The sequence below is a fragment of the Andrena cerasifolii genome, chromosome 8 (genome assembly GCF_050908995.1).
Source record: "Andrena cerasifolii isolate SP2316 chromosome 8, iyAndCera1_principal, whole genome shotgun sequence".
NCBI classification, from domain to species: Eukaryota; Metazoa; Arthropoda; class Insecta; order Hymenoptera; family Andrenidae; genus Andrena; species Andrena cerasifolii.
In genome coordinates this window covers 9,724,273-9,742,692 of record NC_135125.1, presented here as the reverse complement: position 1 = coordinate 9,742,692, position 18,420 = coordinate 9,724,273, and the positions used below count along the sequence as shown (strand labels likewise).

Below are 18,420 nucleotides of genomic sequence, written 5' to 3'. Positions count from 1 at the left end.
CGCATAGGATACAAAACGAGACGCTAGGTGCTCGGAGACATCTATTGAAAACGCAGAAGAGACTTCTCTCTAGAGAAATAAATAGCAGTGGCGTAATTTTCTATCTGCCCGAGAGAAATCTCCTCCTGGGCCACGGCCACGTGCTCTGGCAGAGCTCGTATAAATTTTAAACAATTTCCCCCGTGTTTCCGTGCTGCAATCTGCGATTCTTCCGCTGCAGACGCGCTTCGTTGTGCGAGAAACATAGCAGCTCGACCGCGAACGTTGGCCCTGTAGGATCGTTTGGCTTTGACGTAGATTCTTTGTGCGATCGCGGGCAACTGCGCCTCGGTTTTTCGAGTATTTCCATATTTACCGAGAACTCGGATGAACGGAGGCGTCGTCGGTAGTTATAGACGCTGCGCGTCCCGCTCGACCTCGATCTTCCACGCGCGCCGATGAAATACTCTCGTTACAGTAAACCGCGCATCCTAGAGTAAGTAAATGGCCCCGCCGGGCGCGAGCGCGGTGCAAGCTCTACAAAAGACATCGCCACGCTTGTTTAACAATCTATATTCATCTTCATATAATTCGTTTTACATATTAACAATGAGCCGTAATATCATGCGAAGCGACGAGACACACATCGATACTCCGACCTGTGAAGTGTTTACCTGTGGATGGAATCCTATCTGTATCGCGATTCGCATAGGCAACACATCGATCGAATCACTCGCGACTCGCGCGTTTCGTTGCAGACGATTTTCACGATCGCTAAAACGCGATTCGCTAGAAAAGAGAGCGGGGAGAAGGCGAAATGCACCGAGCTGCTTAATCTCGAGATTTACACGCTAATATTGATATGAAGGGGGATAAATTCCTGCTCGAGCAAGCCGTCGAGCGCTACGATTAAGTACCTAATAGCCCGTTACCTTGCGCTTCGACTCAATACACCGTATTCCCTTTAACCCTAAGTGTTCTACACCACGACTATTAGCCTATATACCGAGCAAAATACTCTACTCGCGTAAACACACCCGGCGATACGTCGTATTCAGCCAGCTACCGATATACAATAGTACATAGAGTCCGTAAATACAAGTCTTAGCATTTGGTGTTCTCTGGTAAGCTACGATAAACGGTAATATCACGATTGAACTCACGAGTATTACTTTGAGGCCTGCTATATGAATATCACTGAATCAATCGACAGACTTATTGTTTTAAACAAAAATGAAGTTCAGATCGTGTGTACGTGCGTGTGGTTTGTATACGCTTGTACGAAACTCTGAGTAGGAGTATAATTCATCGAGTCGATGAGAATATTCGCTAGTTTAGACCGACGACAAGAGGCGGAATTACGGAATCGATAGCGGGTGCCGGTCATTTCTCGGTGTCTGCTCGTGGAACTTAGACCCGTTAAGACTCCTTGCTGGCCTGCGATCGGTCTAATGCTTCCTGCGCGTGCTGCAAGCCGGCGCAGTAATGCAGAAGCAGCACGCTCAGCGCCTGCACCCGCAAATCGCTCTGGGCGATCAGCTTAATACTGTCCATGCCTCCGCTCTGCGACAACTCTAATCTCGAGGTAGTTTCCGCGTCGAGCGCCGTTTTCAGCTTCCCCATCTGCGCGTTTACAAATCGGTTAAGTGAGGTCGACGGTAAATCTGCGTACAGTCAGTCGCAGAAATCTACAGATGGTAGTTAATATTTGAAATATCTAGGAGAAATTTATAATAAAAGAAAAGAAAGTTTTAAGAACAAGCTTTTCTTAAAATGTACTAAACGGGAACAAAAATCATTTTTATACTGACTAACAAACTCACGAGTGAAGCTAACTAGTTGGTAAAATGATTCCGTATGACTGACTGTATTTGTAAATGTTTATTCCACGTGTTTACCATGTCATTGATCTTTCCAACCCGCTCCTGCGGCTCCAGGAACTTGTACAGAAACTTGCCGGTGTCTTTAGCCCTGGACATTAGACCGTCGTCGAAATCCCCGGCTACCAGAGGAGCCGCCACGCTGGGTTCAGCACCGTCCAACAGGTCAGGACTTATGCACAAGCCCCCGACCAACGAGCTCTAAACGTTTCAACAATTTGATCAGATTTCATCGGAGCACAATATCGTTCGCGTTGAATTCTTGATCCTAGAGAGAATGATGCGCCCGGTTCGGCTGATAGTTAAACAGCGCGAGGAAAGTAACGCAATCAAAGCATCGGTCTCTTGTTAATCTTGTTAATGCGATATCGTGTGTAATAACAAGCGTGTCAGCCTCGGTGTGCGATCTGCGCATCCATCGTCCGAACTAAGAACCGGTGCCATGACCAACAGAAAAATGCCGTAGGATCCTCTAGCCGCGGGAGAGGGGAAGTGCAAGCCAGTGTAGACGCGGGGACAGTCTCTCAGCATACAAAGCAACATTGCGCGCGATGAAGTGAACGTGAGATGGATGAAAGGAGCTCGAGAAGCTGGACAATGAGTACCTTAGATCCACAAGCGTGTGTCGTTTGTTATAAAATACGAATGGCTGGTTTAAAGAAAAGGGCGAAGCAGAAGGGTAGAACCAGAGAAGGCCCCAAATTGCATATCGTTAATCAGCAAAGAGATCATCCTAGGTGTTCTGATCGGCAAACGGAATTATTGCGCAAGGGGGAATTTTAAGTCAATCTGATCCTTCTCCGTTCCAACTAGACAAATCTGTGGTATGAGATTCTACCTTGCGGGATGCACAGGGACTTGGGGGCAGACTTCTAGATGCCAGACCAGTACCGGAAGCCGGTGGGGCCAAGCAACTGGTGCTCCCGGCCTTCTTCAGGCCCAACAGAGTGTTAGCTATACTGGCCTTCATGGCCATCATAGTCGCACCCTGATTGATTGATCAACGGATTTCAAATTGATTAATACTCTTTCACTTGTCCGGTCGCAAGATATCCGATAAGAGAATAATGGTACTAAGACGGAACGGACAATAGCGCTCTCTAGCCTCGTTTATAAGTTACTTTCTGTGCAATGGTACTTCTACGTCGTCGGACAACAGTAAAGCAACAATATTCACTTACAATGTTCACAGATACTGAACGTTCAAAGCAAGGTCAAGGTGCAACCCTACAAAAAAACCTTCACCTCCCTATGTATGCGGACGATCAGTTTTATTGCCAACAGTAAAAGTGAATTCACACTTAACAGTTCTTCTCTCTATGTACAAAGTACCAAGAATACGTACTCTCTAAGTATTTAAAGTATACATTAGTCTCGCCCGGTAACTGCAATTCCATCATCGCGGCATCGCGTATTGTACAATAAAAAATATGACTAGTAAAGTGTAGATATGCATGAGTTACGTTTCTCTTAAGGATCTATTCTTACGAGTAATAGTAAGATTGAATAACAGAGATACGTCTTTGGAAGTCAACGTAGATATCCCCTTTTCGTAAAAATATAATCAACACACTCGAGAGGGACTCAACTTGCAATCCTAGACTATCTCCGGATATAATCATTGCTTCTGGAATGTGATATCGAATGGGCTTGCCAACCGAGACGCTGATATTGCTGTTTCAATTGCGCGCGAGCTCGTGGATCACCAGCGAGTTGGCAATACCATTGTCGTGTAAAGAAAAACGTTTTACTACGTCTTGAGTACCTGTAAATTATCTTCGCAACTGGTTAGAGATATTTCTGGACCTGATTCTCCGATTAGAGTATTAGGCTCTATTTCGTCAGTTTCTAAAGCCATCGCTGCTATGGTCTCCGCCCCGCAGGTACCGGCCGCTTGGCAGCGGACCTCGCACTTCTTGTGACACACCATGCCGCAGTCTCTGCACTGTACGGCGTCCTTCAACCAAATCTGTGTGATCAGGACAAAAAGCTTTAGTGTCTAGCTTGATATACACAGGCAAAGGCTCGCGATTAGTCGGGCCTCGAACCTTTTTTGTACAAAAATCACAATGCGTTGCTCTATGGAAGTGTGTCCTGATAAAATCGTGCGTCTTCTTGTCAGTGATCTCTTCGGTCAGTGCTGGCTGTGCTTTGGCAGTCTCCGTAGTCTCCTTCTTCCCAGCGTCGCTGACCACGTCACGATTCGGATAACTGGACTCCCACACGTAGGACAGTAAAATGTCACCGTAGCAGAGCGTCGGATCGAATCCTGAATATCCCTGCAGCTTCGCGTGGACTGTCGTCGAAGAGGCTTTCAGAAAGGCACGTGAGATTAACATAAAACATGTGGCAGACATATATAGACGGCTGTATCTGATTTATCAATAAGTGTACGTACGACTGTCGGGCGGTAAAAGAGCGTGGCATTTAAGGTAATGGCCAGTCGAAGATGTGTAACATTGCGCTAGAATTAATTTCATAGGGACGTTTATGTAGCCTAATAATTTCGCTGAGAACTCCCCTCTGACACGGCCCCACACGCCTATGTTCAAATACTGCAGCTCCGAGTCTATTTGAAAGTTCCTAGTCTCCTCGAAAGTGATCAGCGAGGCGTATTCTCTTTCCTTCGTGGTGTGGTACAGATCCGTGATATTCACCACGCACATGTCATCGGTGAAGCAAAATTGGGAGCCGCTCGACATTATCGATTGATTCGAAGCGGTTGAGATCTTCCTAGACGGTGTGGAGTCGGGAGTCTGAGTATAATCGTCTCCAATGTGCGCGCTACTTTTCCTCCTTCTAAAGAATTTGCTACCCATGTCCAGCTTGTCGGAAATCTCATTTTCCGAATCTCTCAAGTCCGAGAACTTGATCTGGCTCTCGAACTTAATTCTGCCGCTGTCTTCCGCATTGGGCGTATCCCCTCTGCTCATGAAATCACTTTTCAACGGTTTTCTATCCACCCCCTTCTCTGCGGATATCTTCTCGCTCTCCAGCTTCATATTAATCTGCTTCTCCAGGTCCACTTTCGAGTACTTCCTCTCGACTCTTATGATGAAACGCCTCTGCACAGCGCTCTTCACGAATTTGACTACTTGATTCATATTGGATACCTTTTTACCATCTACCGCTACTAAAACGTCCCCTTTTCGCATCTCAGCGATCGCCGCGGGACTTCCAGCTACTATAGTCTCGACTAGCACGCAGAGGTGCCCTATTTCCGGCGCCAGCTCTTGTTTAAATACCACGCCGAGCTGCTGTGATCCGACTTTGCTAATAATTAGGTCCAATACCATGTAAGGAACTCCAGTATATTGAGTCAGATATACCCAGGGCGTTGAGTCCACGCTGACCGTACAGTACACCTCGATTTGTGACTTCTCCTCCGCGTTGAGCATATTAAGTCCGAGATTCAATCTACTCACTTCCAGCAATGATACTTCCAGGTATCCCGGTGTCAATTGCACGTTAGCAACCTAGGCAAACATGTAACGGTTTATAACTGCTTCTACATTTCCGTAATCGTGGGAAATACAAGCGGACTTCTTACTTCCGATAAATCTACGGCTTCGTCGTTCAGTCTGCGGAAGAATGGTTTATAGCGCAATTTGTAACGAGGTAGTGTGTGCTTCCGGCGCACTGCACGCCGAATCTGCCCCGTGATCAGAGAAATGATCTGCGGTTGTAATTGACGACCTTGAAATTGAGACTGCACCTCTAATTCAAGTATAGGGTCCGAATAAAAACTTAAGGACCAGTGAGTGTATGGAACTCGCGTAAATTGTAATCTAGCTCTACCGCTGATACGTTTCACTGAAAACGTCATAGAAGGAAGTTAGCGGAAGCTTAGTAGGATTTCATCGTTCGGGCCCGTTTCTTAGCTACCGCTGTACCTTGTAAAGCCATATAGGCAGTCTTGCCTAAGAACATTTTAACGTCTATTGATAATTGAAAATTCCCAGAGTAATGTAAATCTAAAGATAAATCCAACGATTCCAGTAAACCGGTGTCAGCGTCTATTTTGGAGTCCGCAACTTCTAGACCCTTTATGGTGGGGAACTGCGTACCCAGATTTAAATCCCTCAGCTGAAAACATACGTGAATCAATATTCTTACGCTTATCTTTATCAACGTTATCTCGTTTTAATTACCTGCACGCTGTCCAACAGCTTAGCAGTCGTGGACTGAGTCAAGAGTTCCTTGAACTCGTTATTCAATTTCCTATACAGCCAGAGTCGAACCCGCTCCGCGTTTCTCAGTTCATTGAACAGAAACTGCAGCGTCAAATTAATTGCCAAATTCTCGTTCCCTTGGCACATACCTTGCCGCGCCATTCCAGTGGCGGTGCTCGTCTTTTCATCCTGAATCTTTTCGAGCAGTTCCTTAGGTAATTGAGCCTTGCCATGCTGGATCGGTCTTTTTGGCGGAGTTGCTTGGGGTGCCTCCTCCAAATACCTTTTGAACAAGTAAAATTCCAACGCCAGCGTACATATTATACCGCACACGAATGTGATCACAGACACAAAAATGAATTCAAAAATGTTCATATTAAAGTCTCGCCTGTCGGAGCTTAACGGCTTCTTTGGTTGATCTCTATATCTTTGATATCAAGGAAACGTTGTAAAAATAGGCACTCTCTTGTATGACAAGAAATAAGAATTGTGTAAAAAAATATTTAAATATAGCTGGAAGTCTCTTCTTTAAATTAACGCTCCGGACAAATATACCTCCGACGTCCGTTCGAAATATTAGGAACTCCTGTAATATCTATGTATCCGAGTGATTATTAAAAAACCCTATTGTTTGTTCTGACGCCGAATTACATTGTTGTGAATCACCCTCTTCTCACGGGTCAACAGTTATTCAGAACACTTTCACCTATCATTACGACGCTCAGAGTTATGACATTTTCACCGGCGATATAAAAAAGCTTCGCGGCCACTTAGAAAGATACATGTTCAGAAGAAGTCTTTCGCGCGAAGCATCTTGGAAAATCTAATAACGCCGACGACTACGGGCGAAGCGTATCATGACAGTTTTCTATTGATCTCGGCAGCCATGTTAGTGCCAGACGAGCTTGTCAATTTGACAGCTCCCCGACTGTCAATCCCATATGTTACCGTAAGCATAGAAATGCTCACGGTCGATGTATTTTCCGAAATCTTACGCTGCATTAAATTACAAAAATACGAACGTCATTATTAACAGGTTTTTTAAGTATATTTGTCATACATCAATCATAAAACTTATTTACACAAATGTTTTTATTCTGGTCATTATTGTATACAATTAATGTACAGGAAGAAATGACGAATGTAAGTTGGGCCTAGATAAAATAGATAAAAATATAAACATTTTTAAGTATTTCGTGATTAGTATCTTTGAACAGCCTAGGAAATCGTTAAATTTTATTTTAAAATATAAAGTATGTTATTGATAATTACGTAGATTAATGTAATAAATAATGTTATATTGTTGATAATAAATTAATCACGTCGTCTATCACAGTAGACATGCATGTATACGTGTGTTCATACTTCATGTATAAAATCAGCTGATTGACCATACTTTCGTAATTCTATGTTTAGAATAAAGTATTCCTCGCAATTTAAACTCCGAATACAATTTATAATATTAAAAATACAAATGTAATTCCTATTCGCTAAGGAACAATAATTTATAGATTCTACAAGGAAGAAAAAGTTAGTAATGTGGTGCCATACACGTGTAAATAGCAGAAAAGAATTTTAACCTCTGTAAACACTGGAGAACATAGCCTCAGTTTTCTATTGTCTGCAAATAAATGTATAGTACTTTATTAGTATGGCAGCATTAATGAAGAAAAGGGTTTTAGCAGAATTTACACAAAGCCAGGTACGTTATACATTTTCTGATCAAAGCATTTCTAACCGCAACCATTTCCTCTGACTGTGTTTCTTCATAGGTTGTAAACGAACCACCGCTAAAGAGGCTAAGAACATTACGCCTTGCGTCTACAGCGGGGAGTAAGAATGGGACAGAAGGCAGTTCTGCATTGGCTTACATAGAGTGCCTTGAAAAATGCAAATGCGGCAATGATGCTTTACAACTTCTCGTTCGTATATCTGATACCATTGCGTATATCTCACCGGAAGATGTACCTTCGGTGGTGAAAAAGTTGTCGGAAAGGTTCACCATAGAAACAGAGGCAGCGGTCCGTGCCAAAATACTTTGGATATTTGCAGAGTTGGGAGAAGTGACGAACGATTCAGTAGAAAAGACACGGATCGTCACCGAAACTGCTGAACTTTTACAAAATGAAGAATCGCATAGAGTAAAGAGCCAGGGTTTAGCGACATTATTGAAACTGGGAGATTATCATAGGTAGCCTTCATATATTTGAAATGCACCTTAATGTGTTACTAATGGAGGCTGAACTTTCTGTTCGTAGGACTCTCGTTCTGAAGATCGCCCGTGAACATTTGCTAGACACCTGGCATGGTGTACAGACGCGTTGTCTTTCTATCATTGGCAGATACTTGACGGCGAATACCGCAGATGACACTTTAAATTTTGTGGGGAATTACGCACGTTCGCAGGACCCAAGAGTGCGTGCTCAAGCGTTCGAGACAATGGCAGAGCTACATTCTCACAGAGGATGCAGACTACCCGCGAGTTTCTTTGGGGAAGCTTGCGCTGCACTTCGAGACGATTACGAAATCGTTCGACGAGCTGTTCTTAAACTAATATGGCTCTTAGGTAGAGAATATCCTGAAAAGTATGTACCATATAGCATTTCAAATGTTCTCTATTCGTTTTCGGCTGTTGCGCATTAACTGCACTCTTTCCTAGTATTATTGTGGGGACAGATGGCGAAGATATACGCATGGTGGACTGTGCGTTTTCCCAGATTTGCAGTCTCATGGGTGATTTGTCACCCAGAGTCAGAGCGTCGGCGATGTCTCTCCTAGGGACAATGAAAGTTGTATCACAACGATACATAGAACAAGCATTGGACAAAAAGCAGAAGATCGTAGAAGCTGATAGACCAGAGGTGGAAGAAAAGAGTGGATCTTGTGGTGCATTTATTCACGGTTTGGAAGACGAGTTTCTAGAGGTAATATTGTCTTTTACGTTTGCATACCATCGTCAATATGTTGAGCACTTATAATTGGATGTATCCAGGTACGAACTGCAGCGGTCGAAGCACTCTGTACTTTGTCTTTGGAGCAACCGAATATAGCCAGAGTCTCCTTAGACTTTATGGTAGATATGTTCAACGATGAAATTCAAGATGTGCGACTAAGAGCCATCGAGTCGTTGAGGAAGATGTCCGCGAGTGTTACGCTCCGCGAAGATCAATTAGAAACAATACTGGGCGCGCTGGAGGACTTCTCAGGTGAAGTGAGGGAAGGTCTGCATGCTACTTTAGCTGCTAGTCGACTTGCAACGAGAAATTGCCTGCACATGTGCGTGAATCGTCTTCTGGATAACTTGAGCCGTTATCCGCAGGATAAAGAGAGTATCAGAAGTTGCTTAGCGGCACTGGGAGCTTCGCATCCATATTTGACGTTGCCCTTAGTGCCACAGCTCCTTGGTCGACACCCTTTCTTCGATACACCAGAACCGGACGTCGACGAACCATCCTGTATCCTTTTCACGATCACTTTTACTTAATATAAGCTACAACGTTATTCCAAATGTTCTTAACTATCCGCAACAGACGCAAGCGTGCTGGTTCTTATATTCAATGCCGCGCTGCATTGCCCGAGCATGCATGCTCTTTTCACAGAGCACGCAGCTAAACATTATCACTATTTGCGCGACACAATGCCGCATTTAGTTCCCCGATTACGGCCGTCGATAACCAGCGGCCCTGGTTTCGGGAAAGAGGACATAATCGATGACGAAGCCGAGCGTGGAAAAGAATTTCTAGAAAAGGTGGTAACGGGCGTCGAGAACGCAAGACCTGGCGGCAGAGTTTATACTCAGCTTTTAGACGCCGCGGCCATTGATCTGGATCGTTTAGCGGAAATGGATCGTCGATTGGAGGGAGCTGCTCGTTTCGCTGCTCTTTACATACGATGCTTGTTACTTTTGAAGTCCGTGCTGAAAGAGTTTTCCATGTCTTCGACAAATTCGGTATCGACGAACCTATTACCGAATACGACCACCAACGTCTCTGTTCTTCTTCAGAATACTCAGAAGTACGTTTGTGTCGCTGCCTCGCTCGCGAATACACATACCGTATCAGAATTTATGAACGAATAAATAAATTTACAGGCTACAGCGACTGTTCAGCGGATTGGGCGAGACTGACATGATACTGGCAAACGACGTGTGGTTGAAAGCGCTGGCGGTGGAGCTGATTCGAGTGACAAGAAGTGCAACAGGCAGAAGTGCTCTTCCATTAGCTCGTCACTTTCTGTCCGAGGCTGACACTCTACCTCAAGACACAACGAAGTTGCCGTCTTTCTCGAGGGCCCTCGTTCTCCAGATTCCAACTTTGGCAGACGTGAAGCCGGGATCCTTGACGCGACTGCTGTTGCCACTACTTTTGACACCGCCCTCGCAAGGAGAAGACCGCCTCCCAAGACCAACGGTGTCTACTCGATTCTGTAGAGCAGTTATCGAAGAGCCCAGAGGCGACGCGGATGCCGCGCTTAAGTTCACCGGAGGTCTTCTACTGGGCATCCCCTTAACAGCAAAGATATCGAACTTACGCGATCCCAGTATATTGCGTATTAAGTTAAGGCATCCCGACCAACAAGTACAATTACTATTACCTCGACAATCAGACTTGCGGCTACAAAATACAGAGCAGAATGATTACAGATTAAAAACTACGGTTCTACTTTCACACCAAGTGTGGATGGAAGCTTGCAATGTAGAGATATCCCTCGCGCTACTTGTACCATCCTCGTCCGTGTGCACGCACTCTCCTCTCGACGATCCGTGCGTCATCGATCTTTGTAAACCGACTAAAGTATCAATTGCACCGAAGCCTATAAAGAGGGGTATCTGAATATATTTTTATACAACAATACAATCTTATAAAATCTCTTTCCTTGTAAATAAAACTCGGAATAGAAAACTAAATCGCGTCAACTTTCACATAATACGGATCCCAACAATATCTCAAAATCGATGGTGTACATTCTCTTTTGTAAAAAGTAATTATAAATACATGATCTACACTGATTGGGAAAGATGCTGAAATTATCCTATTTTGATTATAAAAATAACTTGTTTTTAAGGACGATATATTTAACTCGGACACTCGCAGACTACCGCCAACTGGAGAAGGAGCTTCCACTGTAACAGAGAAGAGGATAAAACAAATCAAACCTCGATGTTTTTTGGGTTATTACATTCAAGCGAATAAATTTAAACGTTGCCTATTTACCCGGAGAATGCCGGCGGCTTCTCTGCTTCCGGACTCTTTTGGGCCAAACTACTAAAACTAAGACCTCCCGATTGGGTAGCCAATGTTTCGAATGTAGTGTTACCCCCTACGTTTCCAAATACTTTCGACATGTTGTTGTCCACTGGGGCGGGATTTGCCCCCATCGCAGGTGGGCTTCCAAACGCTACTACATTCGTATTTATTAATATAATTCTAATCTTTAACAGCATAAAATGATAAGTTGTAAATTAATTACCAGGAGGCGCTGGACTAGCTCCAAACGTTGACGCTCCAAACCCACCGCCGAAGATGGGCTTCGAAGACCCAAACGTAGGTGGTGATCCAAACACCGGTTTAGCTTCGATGGTAGGTGTTTGCCCAAAACCCTGCGCCCCTATTCCAGGCTGTTCCATGCCCATTGGCGACGTGTTAGTTCCACCACCAAAGACAGACGTAGTTCCAGGCGGGGCTACTCCTGAGGAAGCGTTACCAGCAGCCCCACCGAAGAACGACCCCGCGTTTGAGGTCCTGCCAAATATCGAACCAGATTTCTGAGCGTTACTGTCGAAGATAGATTTCTGAGGTGTCCCAAACGTGTTCATCGAGGTTGAATTTCCTCCAAAAATGGAGCCAGCAGACGTGGTTTGGGTATTCGCGCCAAAGATCGAAGCAGAACTATTTCCACTGAATATTAAAGTGTTCGCCGACGTTGTGGGCATGCCGCCGAACAACGACGTGTTCGCGGGGCTTCCAAAGAGCGGAGCGGCGGTATTAGTTATTGGCTTTCCGAAGGCATTGGTTGTTGAAGAAACCGCTGGTGGTGTACTTGGAAACTGCGCGTTCATTGTAAGAGCAGGTTTGCCGAATACTGAAGTAGTGGAGGTTGTTGCTGTGGTCGCATTAGTTATTCTAATGCTACCGAAGCTGAGCGTAGATGCAGTGCTGGTGTTAGCATTGATAGAGCTTGGCGTGAACAAGGCCGTAGCTTCGCCAAATGTAGGCTTTGCCATAGAAGCTTGAAACGGAGACACCGCGCTGGAAGTTGTGGTAGGCGTACTCGGTGTTGTACTCGTTACTGGGGTAGTACTGAAACCGCTGAACATTGACGTGGGCGAGGTGGTTGCAGCCTGAATCCCGAATGTGCTGCTGCTAGTAGTGACGGAGAAGGTAGACGTAGCCGGTGCTGAGGTCCCACCGAATATAGAGATGTTTGAGGTATTCCTTAAGTATATAACTTGGTTGCTATATAAAGGGCTGGCGGATGTTGCGGGCAAAGCTTGCACAGCGCTTGTTTGAAAGCTAGGAACTTTTAATTCAGCGGTAGCAGGTATTTGTTCGATAGTAACGGACGGCGTGACCGTGATAGTCTCTTTCGAGGAAGCTCCGCTTACGAGACTAATGGTAATTTCATTGGTGTTGGTTGCATCTTGCACTAGCGACGCCTGAAAGCTGGGTGATCCGAATGTGGGCTTGTAGTTGTATTTCCCTTCGACATTAGCATTGCTGCTCGACACAGGTGATTGATTAGACGCTTGGAGTCCTGTACACAACTCTGATAAGTTCAACGATTCCTGCACTTGAGGTGCTGTTGCTGCCTGTGTTAGCTTCAAATTAAATGGAGTAGTAGTGCTTGAAGGTTTCGCAGCGAAGGAAAAGGTTTGCGCGCTTGCTGCTTGTGGCGTGACATTTTGCGATGGACTCTTCGCTATTGTAGAAACTGTGCTCGGACTGGCGAAGCTGAATGTGGCTGCTGAGTCAGTTTTCGCTACTGCCGTAGCTGCGACCGGCACTCCAAACTTTAGAGAAGTATTAGGTACAGCTGCTTGCGGTTTCCCTGACGAAGCTTCTGGTGATAATGCATCTTTCAATACACCAGTGCCGAAGAAATTAGTTTCTACTTTGAACGAGTTAGTACTTGGTGCAGCTTCCTTGTCAGATTTGGCAGCAGCTTCTTTAGGTGCAGGTTTCTGTGTCGACGTTTCGTCAGGTTTCGGTATCGGTGCCCCAAACGAGATAGAATCAACCTTAGGGAAAGATTTTATTAAATTAGGCAGAGGATGAGTAGAAGCATTAACTTGACTGAACGTAATAGTGTCCTGTTTGGGTTTGATACTCTGAGGTACTACAGTAGTCACTGGCGGACTTGATTTCTTCTCCGTTTGCACAGGTTTACTCCCGGATGTAGCTGGGAAAGCAATAGTGAAAGCAGGCTGTTTACTCTGTGGCTTGCTTTGCGCAGGCACGTTATTAGCTTCATTTGTACCGATTCTTGCCACAATGCTGTTCAATAAAGCTAAAGGACTTTGCTGCTTCGGTTTCTCTGCAGCTTGCTTGGTAATTATAGCTTGCTCTGACACAATCTCTTCTATCTTGTTCTTGGAATCAACGGTTGTAGTGTCCGACATGGCGCCACGAGAGGCTAAAGAGGACAAAGTCGCCTCCAAGCGATCTTGAATCGGCGAGGGATTAACAGGTTTTATGATCCTCGGAGTAGAGGCGGCCAGGTGTTCTCTCAATTTGATCTGCTTCCCTTGAGTGAAGCTCAGAGTTTTCAAAGCGATAGCCTTGCAGCGCCCTTCTATGATACTCGTGTTTCTTGGAAGAGAGACCGACGATTTGGAAGACGTTACGCTCAAATTGGACATCGAACGATTCAATCCGAAGATGTTGTTATTGCGGGTAATTAACTTCCAATCTTTCTTCAGTTTCTCCAGCTTGCTCTTCTCCTTCTGGACGATTTTATTATGCAATATAAGGTTCTGATACACAAATTCCAAATGAGGGATTCGCATTCGTGACATTTCTTGGGACTTATTATCTAACCATTCTAAATCTAAAATCTTATTCGCTTGAGTTAGTTGCGTTTGCGTATAATAATACAGCTTCTGTAGATTAGATATTTTGCTGTTATCCCCACAGTTTCTTGTGGTAATGTCATTAGTAGCTGCATTCTTCGACTTGGTCTCTTCAACCCAAGCAAACGACTGCAAGAGCAACGCTTTTAAGTACGCGATATCGCTGGACAAACTGTTCGTGGTTTCGTTCAATTCGCGGAGGAACTGATTTATTACAGCAGATGTTTGTACAAGCTTCTGGCGCTCTTCCTCTGTACCGCATTCCCAAGTTTGCGGCTCCAGTCTGTTCCGCAATTCTTTCTCGAACAAATTATGCTCTTCCATATAAGCTCGGATGTCTCTGGTCTCGTCCTCTATGGTCGGTTTTTGTTCCACGGGTTCTTGTGGAGGAGTTTCTTTAGCCTGTACCGATTTAATATCTGGTCTTACAGTTTCCTGTACATGGACCTCTTTAGGTGGTTCTATTTTCACTTCCATACTAGGGACCTCGAGTTTCTGTTCCTGCTGTATCGGCTTCTCGATCAAAGACTGCGTGAGGAAGCCGCTTCCTTTGAGAAGTTTATCAAAAAGGTTTCCTGTAGGAGGTGGCTTTGGTCGTTCGGAAGGACTTTCTAGCTGCTTGGGTCGCGGAGTGCTAGTCACTATTCCGTTCATGATAATAGATGCTTCTGTCGGACCCACGCTTGCTCGCAGCTGCGGCGGAGGTGAAACAATTTCTGTAGGTGGAGAGTTAATCGCAGGGCAATTAGGAATCAGATTCACCATGTGAAAACTGCACAGTTGCCCAGACGTTGCGAGAATGTGAAGTATAGGAACTGGGTTAGGTAAAGTGGAGTCTGCTCCCCATGGTAATATTCGAGTCGGAGACTTATCTATAGCTAAACCAACCGGGTAGCTTTCGGAGGTGCAAATTAATGGTAATTCAGCTCTACCGCTGTCAACCAATTGCCACTGACTCCACGTAGCACCTCCATCTGTAGATCCTAATACAGCTACCTCGCTACTGTTACTACTAGCTGCGATAATTAAACCCCACTCTGGCACATGGTCGAAATAATAACTCGGAGGAAGTCTCTCTCCTTCCATATCAGCTATTCCGTAAGTGATGTCCTCGTAGCATGTGAAAATAGCATTCGCTTCACCTCTAGGAGCATCCACGATAAGAACATTTATCCTTTGTTCGTTATCTACATAAGCAGCACAGAACTGATAATTGCTGATCCACAAGATAGAGATAACTCCCCCGATATATGGCACAGGACCAGGGATCATTCGTGCCGCTTTCAGATCGGGTTTCAATTGTATCATATTCCCATTTTTGCAGCCCAAGACTATCTGCTTGCCTTTGGGGCTCCATGCTGCGCAGAGAACGTCTAGCCCGTTCAATTTCTCTAAAGCTTTCAATTCTATCGTCCTCTCCTTGTCCTTTATTTGAAAACTACCAATCGTGTAATCACTAGCTACTGTACATAACATTCCTGGGATAGTGGGATTCCATTGTAGATCGTTTACGAACGCCTCTATAGTCAACGAAGAAACTCTAATCTCGTGTAATAGGTGCAGATTCTGAAAGAGAATATAGAGTTAGTTTTAGGATATTTCGTCGGTAGGTTAAGAACATTGGGAAATGCAAATTTTAATAACGTACACTTTTAACAAGTGCGTGTACATCGTAAATTAAGACCGAAGGTCCATGCGGTACCACTGCTAAATAGGAACAATCACAACTAAGCATCAACTTGGATATGGATACTGGTATCTCGAATTCTATTCTCCATTCCGGATCACTGCTCTCTCCTGGTTTCAAAATAATTATTTTGTTGTGTTGACCTATGTATAATAACCCTCTCCTTTTGTCAGCAGCCAGTAAGCTGCAGGCAAGCGATATGGACGTGAATGCATCGACGACTTGGGAGGTGTTTGACTGCTTGAATTGGAATTCCTGGAAAGGAAGATTGAATAGTAAGAATCTCACACAACTGTAATAAAGATATGTCGGTGATAATGAGAAAAGTATTGTTTCCACTTCCGCGTCCGTCGGTACTTCAACTTGTTATAGAACTATAAGTCTCAAACATGCTTGGTGCAAAAATATCTTCTTGACATTGATATAGTGTAGGAGGTACGTGCAACTGCACTTTTAGGAGATAACATCCCTTACCTGCACGTCCTTTGGATCAGGCGCTGTTTTCATGTTTAATTACTTCACGGCAACCTTCATATAAATAAACAATTTTCTTCAAACATAAATTCGCCGGATTATTGCTAGGTTAAATACGCGGTAAAAGAAATTAATTCACAGCCACTAGCATAACTGTCGGTTACATGAATTTTGATTCGAGCACAAACGAGGTGTAGAATAGACTATGCATCCGATGTAAATTTTTGTCATACGGATCGGTCACCCTAGAGCCACATTTCAATTCTAGTGTCACATGCGACGTTACCGATTTTGAACGGAATTAGATCGCGACCCTTCTAGCTGTTAGAATTGAAACTAAGTACAGTGAAAATTGTTCAGGAAAACGCAAATGTAAATCGATTTGGATACATCGTTTCAACATCATTGCTAATACGGCCTTTCAACATTACTGCTACACCATTCTCGCATGGTTTCTACACTATTTCAACACCGTTTCAACATCACTGCTACGCTCTTTAAACATCGTTTCAATATCATTTTAACATGGTTATTGATGCCAAAATCTTCCAATATCATTTCCAGACTATTCCGACACGGTTTCTACACTGAATCGAAATTTGGATTCTCGTGAGAACGCTACAAAGTTGCAAGGGACGACAATTTTCAACAATGTTGCAAATCGAAATTTGGCTCCCCGCAGAAGTTCAACAAAGTTGCAAACCGAGATTTTGTTTCGCGAACAAGCCATTTTCATTTGCAACATTGTTGAAAAAAATTTGTCCTTTGCAACTTTATTGCGTTTTCGCGGGACGCTTAATTTTGACTAGGTAGCAATAGTAGTGTAGGAGGAATGTATGAGTTGTATTGAAGTAGTTTAGGAATAGTGTAGGAATAGAAATGAAAAAATACTGTCACAATTATAATTAAAACATTTTATTCAAGCAATAAATAAAGAGCAATTACAGTAAAGAAGTATATTTCATTAATTCAGTCTTCGGAGTCCTCGGTGCATTCTCATTAGCTCTCATTAGCATTCTGCGTCTCTTCGTTAAACAGTCACTGTCTCGAAACATCTGCGCCACTTCTCGCTCTTTAATTTGCTCTCCGGAGACATTACTTTGTGCCATCTCTTTCGACGGCATGTTCTCCTGTTACAAAGCCCAATTTTGTGCATTCTGAAAATTTTCGCCAGATTTTGGCCAATATATCAGGAGAACATGAAGTGGAAAGAGGTATACTAAATTTCAGCTTCAAAGGCATCGCCTTAAAGTTACAAATAAAAGGCGCGGCCTTTCAAGAGGCGTTCGAAAATTCTGCACCACTTCTCGCTCTTTGATTTGCTCTCCGAAGACGTTACTTTGTGCCATCTCTTTCGACGGCATGTTCTCCTGTTACAAAGCCCAATTTTGTGCACTCTGAAAATTTTTGCCAGATTTTGGCCCAGGTATCAGGAGAACATGAAGCAAAAAGAGGTATTCTGAATTTCAGCTTCGAAGGCATCCTCGATTCTCTCTCCGGAGACGTTACTTAGTGCCACCTCTTTCGACGGCATGTTCTCCTGTTACAAAGCCCAATTTTGTGCACTCTGAAAATTTTTGCCAGATTTTGGCCCAGGTATCAGGAGAACATGAAGCGAAAAGAGGTATTCTGAATTTCAGCTTCGAAGGCATCCTCGATTCTCTCTCCGAAGACGTTACTTAGTGCCACCTCTTTCGACGGCATGTTCTCCTGTTACAAAGCCCAATTTTGTACATTCTGAAAATTTTTGCCAGATTTTGGCCCAGGTATCAGGAGAACATGAAGCGAAAAGAGGTATTCTGAATTTCAGCTTCGAAGGCATCGCCTTAAAGTAGCAAACAAGAGCTACGCCTTTCATGGGCCTTTAAACAGTTCTCGGTTAATGTGATGCTTTTGAAAGACTCGAAGCTTGTAATTTCTATGGTATTCTTAAGGAAATATCATAGATATTTGAAATTTGGATAGGAATATGTAAAAGGTATTTCTGAATAATAATACAGTTTGTTTAAAGTTTCTTTCAATATATTTGCATAAAAGGCCTTTACAGTGTTACAATAAAGTATAAGGTATATAAAGTCACTATTTTCTTGTGATTACTATCAAGGTTTCCATCATTCCGTCGAAATATTCCGAAGTTAAAACCTGTAAGAAGAAAAATAT

At 43.9% G+C, this 18,420-nt stretch overlaps 3 protein-coding genes across 5 annotated transcripts; 1 reads left to right on the top strand and 2 right to left on the bottom strand.

Moving 5' to 3' along the window:
* Positions 1–536: 536 nt before the first annotated feature.
* Positions 537–6,406, bottom strand: Pdzd8 (PDZ domain containing 8). 2 transcript variants are annotated; one of them, XM_076817605.1, is made up of 9 exons: positions 6,011–6,406; positions 5,753–5,945; positions 5,410–5,672; positions 4,258–5,335; positions 3,908–4,170; positions 3,625–3,828; positions 2,698–2,847; positions 1,878–2,060; positions 537–1,602 (listed from the first exon to the last, which is right to left on the bottom strand). In XM_076817605.1, exons 1-9 carry the CDS (start codon positions 6,404–6,406, stop codon positions 1,399–1,401), a joined length of 2,934 nt encoding a protein of 977 aa, XP_076673720.1. In that variant the 3' UTR covers positions 537–1,398. The 2 variants fall into 2 exon arrangements, with proteins under 2 accessions (XP_076673720.1, XP_076673721.1); XM_076817606.1 differs by lacking the exon at positions 2,698–2,847.
* Positions 6,407–6,863: 457 nt separating this feature from the next.
* Ints4 (integrator complex subunit 4) lies at positions 6,864–10,937 on the top strand. The gene is made up of 8 exons (XM_076817607.1): positions 6,864–6,980; positions 7,543–7,733; positions 7,804–8,222; positions 8,290–8,616; positions 8,691–8,955; positions 9,024–9,486; positions 9,562–10,045; positions 10,122–10,937. The coding sequence occupies exons 2-8, from the start codon at positions 7,683–7,685 to the stop codon at positions 10,861–10,863; spliced, it is 2,751 nt and encodes a 916-aa protein (XP_076673722.1). The 5' UTR covers positions 6,864–6,980; positions 7,543–7,682; the 3' UTR covers positions 10,864–10,937.
* Nup214 (nuclear pore complex protein Nup214) lies at positions 10,849–16,477 on the bottom strand. Of its 2 annotated transcripts, none has more exons than XM_076817591.1 (5): positions 16,261–16,477; positions 15,748–16,041; positions 11,501–15,665; positions 11,245–11,428; positions 10,849–11,153 (listed from the first exon to the last, which is right to left on the bottom strand). In XM_076817591.1, the coding sequence occupies exons 1-5, from the start codon at positions 16,291–16,293 to the stop codon at positions 11,126–11,128; spliced, it is 4,704 nt and encodes a 1,567-aa protein (XP_076673706.1). In that variant the 5' UTR covers positions 16,294–16,477; the 3' UTR covers positions 10,849–11,125. The 2 variants fall into 2 exon arrangements, with proteins under 2 accessions (XP_076673706.1, XP_076673705.1); XM_076817590.1 differs by having other exon boundaries at positions 11,245–11,431; positions 16,261–16,475.
* Between the last annotated feature and the right edge of the window lie 1,943 nt (positions 16,478–18,420).